Source organism: Diadema antillarum, unplaced genomic scaffold, assembly GCF_040938485.1.
Source record: "Diadema antillarum isolate AM-2024a unplaced genomic scaffold, OU_Dant_1.0 seq00000846_RagTag, whole genome shotgun sequence".
In the NCBI taxonomy this organism is placed as follows: Eukaryota; Metazoa; Echinodermata; class Echinoidea; order Diadematoida; family Diadematidae; genus Diadema; species Diadema antillarum.
The window spans coordinates 585,082-601,680 of NW_027271720.1; the positions used below are offsets into that span (position 1 = coordinate 585,082).

General features: G+C 39.9%; 1 protein-coding gene across 1 annotated transcript in view; it reads right to left on the reverse strand.

Moving 5' to 3' along the window:
- Positions 1-8,904: 8,904 nt before the first annotated feature.
- LOC139740297 (glutathionyl-hydroquinone reductase YqjG-like) overlaps positions 8,905-16,599 on the reverse strand; it is a 95,866-nt gene continuing 88,171 nt past the window's right edge. The window contains exons 7-8 of the mRNA XM_071650878.1: positions 9,577-9,693; positions 8,905-9,064 (exon numbers count right to left, since the gene is read on the reverse strand). Of these exons, the coding sequence (XP_071506979.1) occupies positions 8,966-9,064; positions 9,577-9,693 (216 nt within the window). The 3' untranslated portion in view covers positions 8,905-8,965. The remainder of the gene's footprint in view (positions 9,065-9,576; positions 9,694-16,599) is intronic.

Sequence of the window (16,599 nt, forward strand, 5' to 3'; positions counted from 1 at the left end):
AAACTCGTAGACAAAAAAAAAAAAGTTGTTGTTTATGTCTCTACATAAAAAGTTTTCGCAATCATACTGCCTTGTATCTCGGCAGTGCCCTTTCTGGAGACATCGTGTACATACATTAATGTATGTTGCGCCATTCATAACCGGGGTTTTGGCAAAGATACACACTCTTTGATGAGCAGGGATATTTGTTCTTCTTTCTTCTGTTGCTGTTCTGTTGTTTGTTTGTTTTCGGAGGGGGGGGGGGCGTGCTAATTAATGGTCTAAAACATGATATCGACATAATGCTTCCCCATGCAGGAAACAGACTGCTATCCATAGTTCTCTATAATATCGGCGGCTGGTTGCTATAAAACCAAAAAACTGTCGCGTGTCGAAACAGCTGTCTGCTACCACTCTCATACCCGTTACTGTTCGTCGTCGCATGGAAGCTGGTTCATGTGTTACATCGACAAAATTGTTTCCACACATGGGCACCATCAATCATAAGTAAACTTGGCAAAAGTGAAAAGGGGAAAAAAGAAAGGGGGTGGGGACAAGCAGTCATCATCCTCACAAAGAGGACCTCGGAACTCTTAGTCCAGAGGGTCTCCTTTTCTGAGACATCCGTCATCCACCCAAATGTTAACATGAACATAATGAACATCAGCACGTCAAATACATGTACATGCACTATCTCGCCAGATCATCAAATAATGATAAAAGAATATGCGCATGTTAAGTTTGCTCGGTTGTATAACATTATTATGATGAACATAAAAACGCATTCAATCGTCACAATAATTTGTAAGAAAATTTTACTCACCATAACAATACAACGACGTTGACACTGCAAACACTCCCAAAGATCTTTTTGTCTCCTTTCATAATGAGCATCCAAATAGGGATGATAATCATGTAATCTGGAAGTATAATTATGAAGATGTGATCTGTTCGTATATTCCCCTTTGGCAGAAGAATGAAAGATGCAGAGCACATGAACTAAATTTGTATATTGTTTCGGGTCTTTAGATGTAGATCTACAGACTTTAATACGGTGAACGGAATGGTAATTCTACGAGACTCAGACAAAATATCGGGGATACCGATGCTTAATAATTACGCTTCAACAAGCAAAAACAAAAACAAACAAACAAAAGGGGCGCCTTCAGCGCAACTTAATTCTGCTGCCACTTTCGGGTTTGATCAGCTGATCCGGGGTAACAAGAGAGGCTAAAGTGGTTACACCCTTTGTATTCCTATGCATGCCTATTGTGAAAAAAAAAGACGGGGGGGGGGGGGGGGTTCACCCCCCCCCCCCCCTCCCCGGTTCTGCCGGCCCTAGCTGGTAAAGACGTACTTATATACTATAGCACTGTGCTGGTTTGGGAAGGAATAACCATTCCCCTATGGATCATGGATGAACTTTTTTTTTCTTTTTTTTTTTGGCAACGTCGTATGAACCAACATCATGTCACGCATGTATCTTTATGTCCATACATATGAAAGCCCACACACAACCTTGATCCATGCCCTCCCTTCTTTTCCCCGCCTTGCCCTGGCACCCACTCCATGCACAAAATCTCTTACTAGTATTTTGGAGCTATACGATGCTGCACATGTTCATACATCCTTCGCTGCCGATAATGTTTGAGAGAGTTATGAAGTTCAAGTTGTCCAACTCGGAGGAATTGTGCCAAGAAATATAATCTAATCACCACCACACATTTGAACACGTCATTATCTTGAAATCCCATGCGTTAATCGTGCCAACATGTACTATCTCGTCAGATCATCAAAAACATGAAAGCTGCCATGCACGTGTTATTCTCCGCTCAGGGGATTTTCCCTGGTTTTTGTTTGTTTGTTTGTTTTCAAAATCATCAAGAAAACCTAAATTACCTAGAAAACGTAGACTGAATGAGCAGTGTGAGGGTCGCGGTATGATAGCTAACTTTTCAAAGACTTCATTAAGCATTATTGATCTTTTATTGACCCGTGTACATACGTGAAAAGAATGTCAGAAGTTTGGAACTTTGCGATTGTAATTACAGCAAGGGCGCCCTCAATCGACACGACCTTAATCATTGCAAAAATTTCCCTATTCACATAACGCTGTGTTGTAGACAGAGCGAAAACACAATAACAGCAAAATCTTCTTTGCAATACACGAGAGATTTAATATTTTTAGTCACTGACATCAGAACAGATCTTTCTTTTTTTCATGCTTCGATCCTGAAATTTGCTGTGGGGGTATAATAATATAGGGTGGGGACTTTCAGCTCAAATTCAGTGTAGAGGTTCTCAAGAACTCCCCTTGAAATCCATTTCGGCTCGTGTGTCCCGCACTGACTTCAATTAATGTGACATGATGTCTCCTATACTCATGTGATTCTTCTCATCAAAAATTCAAGAATTTTGTCTGATTGAAATATGTAACTCCTCTCAGAAATCTCTCTTGCCTATAAATGTTATCAATGGTAATCTCTAAAGTCAGCTGAAACAAACTTTGTGGATTGAACCGTTTGTGACGTAGACCTTCACATTACGCAGGTGCACCAGCTCACAATAGCAAGATAGATTTCATACTATATTCTCACCTGTTCTTGTTCCTTAATCTTGGAATTTATCTTACAGGAAAAGAAAAGTAAAATGATTACAAATCTGAAAATCGTAGGGGCTTAATTAGTATTTTGATTATAATCAGTTCCAGAATTACAGGGATTCGCGATAGGTTTTGTTTGACAGGCAAGAATTGATACGAAAAAAAAAAAGCGCGAATAAAATATTCAGGCACAAAAAGGTTAGATATTTGCCCGCAAACGTATTAGACCCCACGTTTTGTGGAGAAGCCGCTAGTTTTCCAAGATTCTGTCAATAAGCATCCGTGAGCAGGGAGGTAAATTTCACTTCTATCCGAGAAGACGCCGGGTGAAAATCAAACACTTCCTGTTGGCACCTATATAGCAGAGAGGATCCAACCCAGGATATATTATGTTCAACATCAAGGCGAGTCGAAAACTCGACAAGTTCATTTCCATGTAGACCTGCATGCGCGTCATCATGTTTTGGAAGACTCGGAACGAGTCGGAAGTGAAGACAAACTACAGCAGACATTTCGTTCTTGGCCGCGTTTCATAAACATCAGATGTGCGATCATTTGCAACTTGCCATAATTCATTATACTTTATAGGTTATCCAGGCATCGACTTGATTGCTCATGGCTCTTGCGCTGTTACCGAGCTGTTGCTGTGGTTACGGCAATTGTCAGAGGTTGCCCCTGTTGCAAAGCGTTTTGTTTTGTTTTGTTTTAAACATTGCCCTGGGGCCCGTTGCATAAAAGTTACAATTTATGGTAACTTTGCCATCCAATGGTAACTTCCATGGAATTCTTGATTTTGATTGGCTATTGAGTATTGTTACCATGGTAGTTACCATTCGATGGCAAAGTTACCATATTGTAACTTTTATGCAACGGGCTGCTGGACGACGTTTTGGTATAGCACGGTTCACGTATACTAAATACATTATAATAATTGCAAGTGGACCATGACAGCTGCTACGTTACAGTCCAACTATAAGGTTTTGGATAACATTTCCATTTCTGTTCGTGACCAAAACTCTCTTCGGAGCTCCTTGCAACGACAATCAATATCAATTTCACATTGTACTTCAGACAAGAAATGTATGTTCAGAATTTCGTAGGAAGTGTATCAGTGAAGGCGGACCGATTTCTCGGCAGGTTAAAGGGCTGGTAGTATTTATGGAGGTATAAGGATTGGGCTTTTAACTTTTTGCGAGATATCAAGGAACCGCTTATGAAATAGTACAGAGCATACCATCTAAGAGGAATTCAAAATTTATTTGATAAAATTCGGTTTTGGAATGGCTGAAACATTAAAAAAACAGAGTAAAACAAAGCGATCGTAATACAAGATGGGTCCCACAATAAATATTACGATCGTTCTGTTTCTGGATATCTCAGCCATTTCAAAACCATTTTTAAAAAAAAATCAAATAAACGTTGAAATCCTCTTGGAATTACATACTCTTTCACATTTCATAAGAGGTTTCTCATTATCTCACCAGAAAATGTTAAAAACCTGAAGTTAGGGCTAAGCCAAAACTATCCGATTCCTTTAAGATATAGGGATGTCTGGGAATCCATATGGCAGATGATTACCCTGTGACCTTGGACTTGAGGTGCTTTCCTGTGACTCTCCTTACTTTGATCTGCATTCCAATCACACAGTCCTGGAAAATGGCCAGGAAACATTGTAATAAAACACAACAAACACTGCAAAAATCTCTTTCGATATATCACTCCCACAGACACTGACAAAAAAAGAAGATTTTCAGGTTATGGAATCATGCATGTTTCTTTGATAAGACACCCAGGTTAGAGATTTTAGAGATTACCTTAATAATCTTACCTCAACAATAGTAATAATAATAACTAGAAATATCACGTAAGGTGATTAATACCCCCGCCCCGTGACGACAGTCTTACCCAAGGAATGATCTTTCCTTGATCTTCTGCCATTTAAATGCCGTTACCATGGCAACGCAGCTTCCGACACGTCCGAAAAATATGTCTTGCACATCTTCCCACCAAGACTATTGTGTGTGCCACATTTCATAAGCTTTTGTCAAAAACTGAGGAAGTAGTTCAATCCACAAGATCTTTCCTTGATCTTCCGCCATTAATATGCCGTTACCATGGCAACGCAGCTTCCGACACGTCCAAAAAATATGTCTTGCACATCTTCCCACCAAGACCAATGTGTGTGCCACATTTCATGAGCTTCAGTCGAATACAGAGGAAGTAGTTCAATCCGCAAGATCTTTCCTTGATCTTCTGCCATCTATATGCCGTTACCATGGCAACGCAGCTCCCGACACGTCCGAAAAATATGTCTTCCACATCTTCCCACCAAGATCAAGGTGTGTGCCACATTTCATAAGCTTTGGTCAAAAAACTGAGGAAGTAGTTAAATCCGCAAGATCTTTCCTTGATCTTCTGCCATTAATATGCCGTTACCATGGCAACGTACTTTCGGGTACTGTCAAAAAATGCGTCTTGCACATCTACAACCAAAGGCACACATCTGTACCAAGTTTCATGGAAATTGGGCAAAAACTAAGGAAGTGGTTTGCAACACAAAATTTTCCATCATTTTGGCTCATAATATGTGAGCTGTTACCATGGCAACATACTTTTTGTCACTGTCAAGAAATGTGTCATGCTGACCTATATCCTAAGACAAACATTCAATATGAATTCCATGAGAATTGGAAGAACACTGATGAAGCAGTTTTGCCATGAAGCATTTTGCCCTATATTTTACCAATAACATGCCGTTACCATGGCAACGCACTTTTTGCCACTGCGGAAATATGTGTCTTGCACATTAACATATTCAGATGAACATCTGTACCTAATTTCATAAAAATTGATCAAAAACTGTGGGAGGAGTTCGCGACGCAAGATTTGTACCCATTTTTGCCCATAATATGCCGTTACCATGGCAACGTACTTTTGGGTACAGTCAAAAAATACGTCTTGCACATCTACAACCCAAGGCACACATCTGTGCCAAGTTTTATGGGAATCGGTTGAAAACTGAGGAAGTAGTTCGCGACGCAAGATTTGCAACGGACCGCCCGACCGCCCGACCGTCCGCTGATTCCTATATACCCCCTTCAAACTTCGTTTGGCGGGGGTATAATAATAAGGTCTTATTTACCCAGGGTAGCCTCTTCAGTGTTGCCACTGCTCTACCAGAGGGCCCTGCCATTATTATTACCCTAGCGTTGCCAGGTACCCATTTATACACCTGGGTCGAGAGGGACATAGTGGGTAAAACATCTTGTCCAAGGACATAAGCACAATAAATTCTTCGTTATTAGTATATCGTAACTCTATTCAGAATTGATGGCTCTGATGATTATACAAGGTGATGAAAGTTTTTCCTGATGGCTAAACAGAGCAGCATTTTAGAAGAATTCGGCTTATATAATGATCTTTCTTCACACCATTGCGAGTTATTAAGTTCCCATACCACAGTGCTTTCATTTTATCACCGCTTATATAGTTGTTGTTTTTCCGTGTTGTTTTGCTTTGAATTTTTTTTCTCTAAATTTTGGAGATCGTGCTTTGAGTGTTTCCATACCAAATTTGCATTTTATTATTGCATTTGTATTGAAATGAAGTGTGACGGAGACATACCTAACATAGACAACACACGTTTTAAGATGAACCCCATGAACCCATCACGGCCATATTAATACATGTCATAAGTCCTAACGTGTCATAGGCGACTAAATGAACTTTCTGGCATAATTTTCTTGACTAATATATACATTATGGCTTCTCCTCTTTTTTTTTCTTTTTTTTTTGTCTGTGTATCTTTGGTATTGTGTTCATATTTTTTATATCTCATGCGTTTTGTTTGTAAGTTTATTTTTTGCTAAGCTGCCCATTTTGTCATAGTTGAGCACAAATTTTCGTTGATCCCAAATAATAAATCACACTGGCCCTGGTATGACACCACGTCTACCGTGATTTCTTCTCCAATCATGGTAGGAGAAGCATGCGTGATATGCGAGCTTCGATACCATGCACTCTCAGCCTTTTTAGCACTCTTAGCGTTAGCGTTTTTACTGCCTCTTTGGTGTATATTAATGTTTTCTATGATAATCAGCCCTATGTGGTTCTATCCATTGCACGCTTGTATGTTTGCAGGGGCTCCACCCCCTAGTACTTCTCTGTATAATCTATCGTTCCGGCATATAAGATACACCAAGTCTTGGTCATTTTTTGTTTTGTTTTTGACTGAAGCAATTAATATCTTTTTCAATACTAAAGAGAGAATCGCATGACTCAATCGATTAACTTGGCGAAAATGTAGCTGATAAAGAAATACGCATATTATATATATATATATATATATATATATATATATATATATAATGAAAATGAAATGAAATATATATTTACACACAGAGCACACACACACACATACACACACACATATATACAAAGTATATATATATATATATATATATATATATATATATATATTTGGATATATTTGAATATATTTGAAGATATACATATGAATATACATATGAATACATACATACATTATACAACACGTATGCAACTAACCTCTACGTGAATTTCAAGGTTTATTCTCCACACAAAACTGTCATCACTGCAATGAATACCACATATCTACGATATTTGAGTTAGACCTGAGAATCCTACCTACATTTGATGTATATCCTGACATACAGACAGAAGAAAAGAAAGTATTGCATAGTTTCATGCCATTGAAAACAATGCCTCGGATACTTCTAGTACATAAACATCTACAACGCCGAGCGTTGCGCAACGCCCAAGTACACATCTATTGCAACAAAATAGACTATGAACATGGCTAAGCGACAACTTTGTGCGTGTACTAATAGCAAAATGTAAAAAAAAAGTAGTATGAATGAATATGCTTGTTAAAACAGACAACCCGAGCAATATGATGGTCTTCGTTTCGACCAAATGACAATTACATCTAGCTACCTAAAATCTAACATACACATACACTTCAGAATTTCAGGACAGCATATTACTATCATCACGAAGAAGGCATATGAATGTTATCATATTCAGCCTTTCATAAATCATTACACAAAATACAGCATAATCAGATGAGTTACAATGATTTCTAACATATCACGGACATTCTTCTACACACAAGATATATTTCCATTCGAAGATGAATACTATAACATAGAATGCTAATCACACTGGCACACTTATAGACTACATCATGTAAAATTATACCTACACCAACAAATATACAAAATTTTATCTCTACGGGTGCAATAACGTAAACAAAGAACATTTTCGTTATATAAAGAGATTTTAGCGTAACATCGAGTCAAGAGAGTTACATGTAACATAAAACAGTGACTTCATCACGAGACTTGAAAGAGGGAAAGAGATAACCTTTCAAAGGCAGAAATTAAAATGCGACGGAAATTTCGACTTATGAATATTTTCCAATAATGAATCGTAACAACTGATATTAATAATGTAATCATTATTGTGCAACAAAGAAGATAACTAAGTAATCAGCCAATATTACATTCAAACAAACAAAAAATAAGAGAGAAAGAGAGAGAGAGAGAGAGAAGAAAACATTATTCTAGTTAGACATTCACAGTACGTCTCTCATTCTGCAGTGACTCTGCTGTACGCGAATTGGAGATAACCACGAAGAGATAAACTAACAGGAAGAAAACAAAAGTAACAAAACTCAATGTATCTTAATCTTTTAACCTGTGTAAATCAACATTGATATCAATGATCTTTGTCTTTGTTATACACACTGATGGTCTCAGACAGAAGTGTATGCTGCTAAACCAGAAAATCATGATACACCCATTACTTTATATTGAAGGTAATCAAACAACAACAAACGAAAACATTGAAAGACTATTACAGTATCGCGTTTCACTAATTTTCATAGATATGAGGTAACTATTTTGAATTAGGAGTGCAATTCATCTATGCATTTGATCATTATTATCACGGCAACATTTGATGGTCTACAGTTAAGAAATGCAGTAACGAAAATTGTTGGGGATTTCATACTTCCGGACTGAACACAGAGAATAAAAACATGAAAAAGCTATGAATCTTGCATAATATTCTTGAAAGCATCGGCGTGATTTGCACTGTTTTTACAACAATCGTAACTGTCATAGGCCAGCGCGTCCGGGGGGGGGGGGGGGGGGGGGACCTTCCTTTCAGACAATGTTTGTGATATTAGTTTACTTGTTCATTTGCATATGTGTGGGTGTGTGCGTGTGCGTGTGTGTGTGTGTGTGTGTGTGTGTGTGTGTGTGTGTGTGTGTGTCATTGGTTGATGGGTGATTGTCGGTGGTCTGTATACACCCTGGTGGGCTAAATGCGCCAACTCCACGTTCACTTCTGGAACTGGGTGTCCCTGCCGTGGGGAGCGTCGAAGTCGAGGTCGGGACCGATGGCAACGATGCTGAACGGGTTGATGGAAGTGTGGCTTAACTGGTATGGTAAAGAATGAAGAAATAAAAAGGGTAAAAATGCCATAAGTCAGATAAACGTTCACTTTGTCCATATGTGAGTCATGCATGTTCACATTAACTAGCTTCTAAACAGGAAATTATTATCATTTTCTTCATCATTCTCATTCTATTTTTCCTTCATCTTTCTTCTTCTCCTTCTCATTTGTTTATATTTCTGAATTTGTTTTTGTCTATCTGATGATGACCTTACTTTAACCAAAAAAAAAAAAAAGGAAAACGGCGTTTAACGGTTTTTGCATTTAGACCTTTCATTGTCTACTTTCCCTTGGTTATATGAAACACTAACAAAGGATAATAGAAAAAAAAATCATAAGAAATCGACACAGCACCAAGCCACAAAAAAAAAAACCCACAAAAACAAAAACAAAACAAAAACCGTAGTTCCTGGAAATTTGACGGGCAAAGACGCTGTCAAGGCTTCACCTGCCCCACCCCACCACGCCCCGCATCCCTTTCCCCGCCACAACTCACCTGGTAGTGCTTCTGGATGTGCTCCTGGTCGACCGTTTCCTTGACGCCCGGAGTCTGGTAGATGTCTCTGGTGAACCCCCACAGGTTGGGGTAGTCAACTATCCGCTTCTTGTTGCACTATTATGGACAAATGCAGTGACGCCAAAAAGACAGCGATATCATCATTCTATCATGGGTATCAACGAGTCAGAGAAACAACAGAAGAAAACATGGCTATTAAATACCGATGTCTCTACCGGTTACAGCTCGTTATTCCGAAGGTTCGATATTCCGAAGGCTCTTCAGTCCGAAGATTCCTTATTCCGAAGGTTCGTTTTTTCCGAATTTCATTTTCGGATGAACAAATTTTCGGAAGAACGAACCTTCGGAATAACGCCACAAGTTCGGACTAACGAACCCTTTTCATTTTCGGATTAATGAACCTCTAGGTATAGGGAATTTGCGTGTTTCGGATTAACGAACCTTCGGAATATCGAACATTGGGAATAACGAACAGCACCCGTCTCTACCACTCCCATAAAGAATTACACAGTACAATCTGGAAGGTAGAATAAAAGGAAAACGCTTTTATATGACACTGTTATACTTAATACATTACAGATTTTGACATCATCAAGAAACTGACATCCAGCTTTCCACGCCAGCTCGATAGACAACTTCTCATGTGTGGTTAGGTAAGCGGTAATTCAGAGTGAATGCCCTCGTCTACTTCCTGATATGCTTGATGTGCAGTTTTATGCGAAAAGTTCAGTTGGATCGGTAAAACTTGGTTCCTTAGTGGTGCGACATCTTGCGCATTCGCTCCTCAATAATTCACGATGTTGTTGAATGAATTGGTCATACTGTCTCCGCAACAGATGTATAAGAGACATGTCCAAAGCCTCGAGAGAAAAGCGTCACCAGTTCTCATTAAGGAGAGGAGCGATTATGCAAAATCGTTCACTCGGCATTTCTAGTACACTTCATCCTTATACTTGTACTTCTGATCGAATAGTAATGCAGAGAGATCGCTGTTGACAGCACCCCAAAGGTTCAAAACTTAATTTGCAGATGGAGCTTGACGTCATCAAGATATTGCCTATGATTGTGCATGAGCAACAATTCCTAGAATTCTCTCTCTCTCTCTCTCTTTCTTTTTTTTTCTTCATATTTTCGCACATCTGGCTCCTTTCAATCGACTGCCAGCAGTGAGAACGTCAAATTCGATCCTAACATCGAAAAATTCCTGCTTTGGGGTGATTTTAACAACTTCCTATTTATTTTGTTTATCAATTTGTTTTTATTTCATACTATTTTTGTTTTGGTGGGGGTGGAGGGGGGAGGGTCTTCTGCTCATGCAATAGTGGGATCGTTATTATATTCAGATCATTTAAAATAAAATACCCCAAAATTTCATGTTATAAGATTTACTCGCTTAGAATGTAATCATGTACATGAATGTGATACAGAGATATGTGCGTGGTCCAGGGAAATGGGATGGATGTATGGTTAAAAACCATGAACAGCACCCCATGGTGAGTTCCAGATTGTTTCCGAATACGCAACCGACGGCGGCAAATACGTAATCGACGGTGACGGATGTTCATTTTTCGCGTTGCCATCTATAAGGGAATTACTCATTAATTTCTTACGTGCGAACAGGCACGCCACAGATGGCTATAAATTCCTCCCGAAAGATTATATCGGCAATGGAAGAGATAATGTGCCTTGCCTGGGGGCACTGATGCCATCGCTGCCGCGGAACTTCAATCGGGGACTTTATCACTGACGGTAGCCAATTCCACCGAATCACGAAATACCTGATGTACATCATTTTTCATATTCGGGCGCACGCAAGCAATAAAAATAAATAACGAAACAAAATCTATTTTCATCATTTTTTTTCCTGCGCCCAGTTTGATGATATACCGGAAGAAATTTACTGACCCATGGCAATGCACTTCACAGAAAAAAAAATCTACCCCCCCCCCAAAAAAAAAAAAAGAAACAACAATTACAACAACAACAGTATGGACATGATGTGGGAATAATTTTACTAATACACGGCTAAAATTTTGTCGGACACATTATGGAAAAGGCAAAAAATGTAAATGATTGTGAACATTTTACATGTAAAAATACTCTTATGACACTCATTACTGCAGAGATTCTGGGGAGACCCACGATACAGTGAATACAGTCTGCCTTGCCCGGGGGACCTTCGCCGCTGCCACTGGGACTCGACTCGGTGACCTCAACATTTTAGAGCCCGGCTTGGTTCTATCCACTTTCAGAGGCGGATCCAGGAATTCCGTAAAGGGGGGGGGGGGGGGGGCGCAAACAATATTTCTGGTGCTACTTCCTGGTTTCATCATTTTTTTTAATTTCTTTTGTTTTAACAACAAATAAAGAGGGGGCGCGCGCCCGGTGTGCCCCCTCTAGATCCGCCACTGATTTTAGCTACAGCACACCGGTCCCTGCGTATGCAGCAAAGCGCCGTTAAAGACTATGCGAGCACACGTCTGGAATATCACATGATGTGCTCTCTTTCTATTATATCACTCCTTCAATTTCTCTATCCCTCTCTTTCTTTCTTTTTTTTTCTCTCTCTCTCTCTCCTTCTCCCTCCCTCTCTCCTTTCCCAATCGTGCGTCAACTTATTCACCAGACCCTTCAACAGCCCGTCACGGTCTCCCCACACCATTTACCGAAAATCACACGCAGGGGGATCCTGAGCAACGAAGTGAATCATTTATTCGCATGTTACTTGGAAAAGTGAAAAAAACAACAACAAATGACATTAAGACATTTCATTATTTATATTGGTATCACCAGGGAGAGAAGAGAGAGGGAGAGAGAGAGAGAGAGAGAGAGAGAGGGGGGGAGGGAAAGAGAAAAACAAATAAATAATTAAAAGACAAAACAGACTCGCTGACAACCAGACATATTCAACATCTTCATAATGATCTCATTCGGCTCAGCGCCCCCGCCCGCTCCTCGCCGTATAGATAACCCCAACGGATGTTAATAGGCCATGCTGTCTCCATACCAATTCTAAAAAAAAGCCTGAGTGCTACTCAGAATCATAGCATAGACAAAGAAAAAGTTCCGTCGTATTTCCTCTTGGTCTCAGTGAATCATTTATCATATGATCATATCTATATCATGGTCAGATCATCTTTTGATCATAGACATGAACAAACTACTATTGTTGCTTCCTGTGTATTACTCAAACTGCATGTCGAATTTCAAGTATTTCTTTGTACAGGCCTAATATGTTTAAATAATGAAAGTAAGGTTTAAATATGATTTGAGCTGTTTTGATTTGATTTGATTTGATTTATTCTCCGTATGGCATATCATTTACAATTTAAAGAGTGTAATTGAATTTACTATGTTTGAATTACTCATGAGGTCTTCAGGAAGCACCTGAACAACTGTACCGACCTCTCCTATCTGAGGACAAGGCAAAGAGGATACAAAGTCAGTGTCTTGTCAACAAAGGGCACAGCCGCTGGTGCAATACAAAGGAATTGAACCGGGGACCTTAAGACTGAGAGTCCTCAGTTCCATCCACTGAACCACAGGATCGAGTTTCTCTTTGAACGAGGCAGACACGACCGAAGGCGTGACATCAGTGCCTACAGACTCTGAAATAAGGTATTCTCGGTTCGAATCCTTTACGGAGTGTACATGTACATCCCCACCCCATCCCCTTAAAGGCTCAGGATTCTCTTGAGCCAGGAGTTTCGATGGGTATATATACCTGTCAATTCCAGATCGCTGATACTTAATAATGATGTTTTCCCCCTGGGCTTTCAATTGATGCTTTTCTTCTGAGGGGCCCACATCCTACAAGCGTTGTCTTTTTAGTGGGTTCCTCCATTCTTTGAACTTTGCGTATTGTTTACTTCCCTCTGATCACTACAGTTTTATGACAATGGATAATTATCGTAAGGTTATCTACAATTATTGTACACCCTTTTCATCTCACAGTTTTACGCACCTTATTTTCTGTTACCAAAAAAGTGATGTCTACATGTGTTTGTCGAAAAATGAAATAAAAATGTGAAAGTGAAATTGAATTGAAGTGAATGATAAGTCGTGGTCCTCTGGAAGGGCACTGCAGAGAGTACACCCTATGGGTAAATAACAGCATACCATTATCATTATGAAGAAGAAGGGTAAAGAGTTCACTGAACTTAACTGGAGATTCACGTGGTGAATTGATAAAAGCTGGGGAATGGTCTTTTCTCCTCCCTTGTCAGCGCATTCACACATTAAGCCGCTGACTGATTGACGACTAGTCCAGAGCATATACTCGGGCAGGGAAAATGTGTGTTACAGAAAAATCAGCTATTCCTCAATGGGTTAAGCCGCGGTGATAATACAGTGCGTATCAAAAAAAAAAAAAGGTAATCCAACTTTGGAGGGCTACTATCTTATAATTATCAGCTATTGAGAGCTCACTGTTAGTTGTGAGGAAAGGGGAACTCTTCCTCTTTCCATTGATACCTATTTATGTTGACAAATGTCATGCATGACTGAGCACATGAACTTTAAAGACAACAATGACAAATTGCACGTTTTCCAAGTTTGCATGTTACTGTGAAGGAACAATGCATATCTCACTGCATGGATGAGATCTGTCAATGGAGGTGGTCGAATCATCAGGCCAGCCTGCATGACTGCAGGTTCGTGTTAAGGGTTTCTTCTAACCATTTATGGTTCATAGCCTTCAACATGGCCACGTTGTTGTAAACTTGGTCCTTCCCATAAAGCCTAAACCATTATCCATTTTTCTCTCTTCACATTAACGACATGGTTTGTCGCTGCGAGCTATGAGTTGAATATGAACAGAGAAAATGGATTGTGTGGGTTGACCTCTTTGGGAGTGACTTCAGTTATCCAACAGGTGGCCATCTTAAAGGTTATGAACCATAAAAGGTGAGGAAAAAACCCCTAAACACAAACCCTAAACACAAATCTGCATTCGTACAGGCTGGCCTCTTTGGCCACTTTCATTGACAGATCTCACCCATGCAGTGAGACATGCATTGTTCCTTCACAATAACACGCATACTTGGAAAAAGTGCAGTTTGTCATTGTTGTCTTTAAAGTTCATGTGCTCAGTCATGCATGATATTTATCAACATAAATAGGTATCAATGGAAAGAGGAAGAGTTCCCCTTTCCTCACAACTAACAGTGAGCTCTCAATAGCTGATAATTATAAAATAGTAGCCCTCCAAAGTTGGATTACCTTTTTTTTTATACGCACTGTATAACGTATGCGTGATAGATCTTCTTCCATCCCATCCCTTCAAGACAGCACAGTATTAATAGATAGAAGGGCCTAGAAGACGATTTACAATATTAACAAAGCTGCTACTCTTTATGAGTTCCCTTGGCTACCTATCATCTGTCTCACGACGTTATCTCTTTGCAGATACAATCATGAATGAGGCAAGAGCGGGAAAACTAAATATTAGTTCATGAGGCGACTTTCTCTCTTTGCAAAATTCATCCGAGCTTAGGGATAGTGCGCGCCCCCCTTGTCCAAACTTTCGGCAATACACGGGGGCTTCAAATGACGCATGCATGATTTCACACCTCAAGTTTCTTTTCTTTTCTTTTTTTTTTTTCAGGCATCGTCCGTCCACAATGCTGCTCTCTCACATGTGGGCGCTGGTCGACATCATCAAGGCAAGACCTGGGAACGCGCTGGCCCAGGATTCATGCAGGGTGGGCGTTGGGAGGTGAGCGGAAATTGGTTTCGGAGAAGAAAAGATGATGGATGTTATAGCGCTAATCATCATCGCCCATAACCTGTGCATCTTGGATTGCATCACGTAAGAGGCCCGCTTTTGATGGTACGAGGCGGCGTTCTCTCGCGACTCCATGAATTATTTCGAGGCATCCGACATCACGCCTACCGTAACAGCGGGAGGGCGCTCGCCTCGAAGTCCTCTCGGTATGTCCCACGAGTATATATCCAGGTATATAATAATTATATACACATCGACAGCTTCATCCGCGGCGTGTCATTAGGATCTCACAATTTAGAAGAAACTCGATATGAACACGACATGTCGTACGTTTGTGTTCGTCAAGGGACTTTAAATGTTTCGTTCTTGATAATTCATGTGCAACGCAAAAGGACCCCATCACATATTGGGCTCATATGTACAGGGGTCCACACATCCTTGACCCCCCCCCCCCCCCCCGCACACACACACACACACACACAAAGAAAAACCAAGACCAAAACCAAAACCAGCACATCAACAGCTTTGCCAACTGGCACGGTCATGAATACGGCTCCATACATTTTTAAATTTGTGAGGTCCCATCCATTTGCAGCCGAACCGCTCACAGTGGCGGTCCCCTGCGTTCAATTATTTCTCTCATTTACTGGAAAAATATCTACTATAATACACTTCTTCTCCTATTAACACTTTGTTTTGTATATGCTTGTCTGTTTTTCTACTTAATTGCATGATATCGTTATAATAATAATCATTGATTTTCCCATCGTTTGTATCCTTGGAATTTGAGTTTGAATTTGTGTTTGGTTGAATGCAGAAATAAAGCACGCCAAACCAATTAAATTCGTGCATGTGTGCCCTTTTATAGGTGATATCCTTACACTTCCGAAAGCCTCATGCTTGAAATTGCACCTGTGGACGATATTATTATTTGTAGCGTCTCACATGTCAGATTTTCGGCAGACTTGTCTGCTCACGTTGTAATACCGGAGAGTTCAAACAATCGCTGTATGTCACTTCGCTTCATTTAGGAAGCGAATCTGTGTTCTCCGGTCAGAGCAATCGTGAAAACGAGTTAACCTGTCATGCAGAGGTATATGTCTATGTAAATCGCACACTCTAAAGACAAAACAGTCCATCTTGAATAGGAATGATTTCAGATGGGGACTTTCATGGTTTCTATTCACAATGTAGTCAAATTTTGAATGGATTCTTGTCATATTTAGATAGATTCCGATCATATTCTAATAGAATCTATTTAAAAAAAATTGATCAGA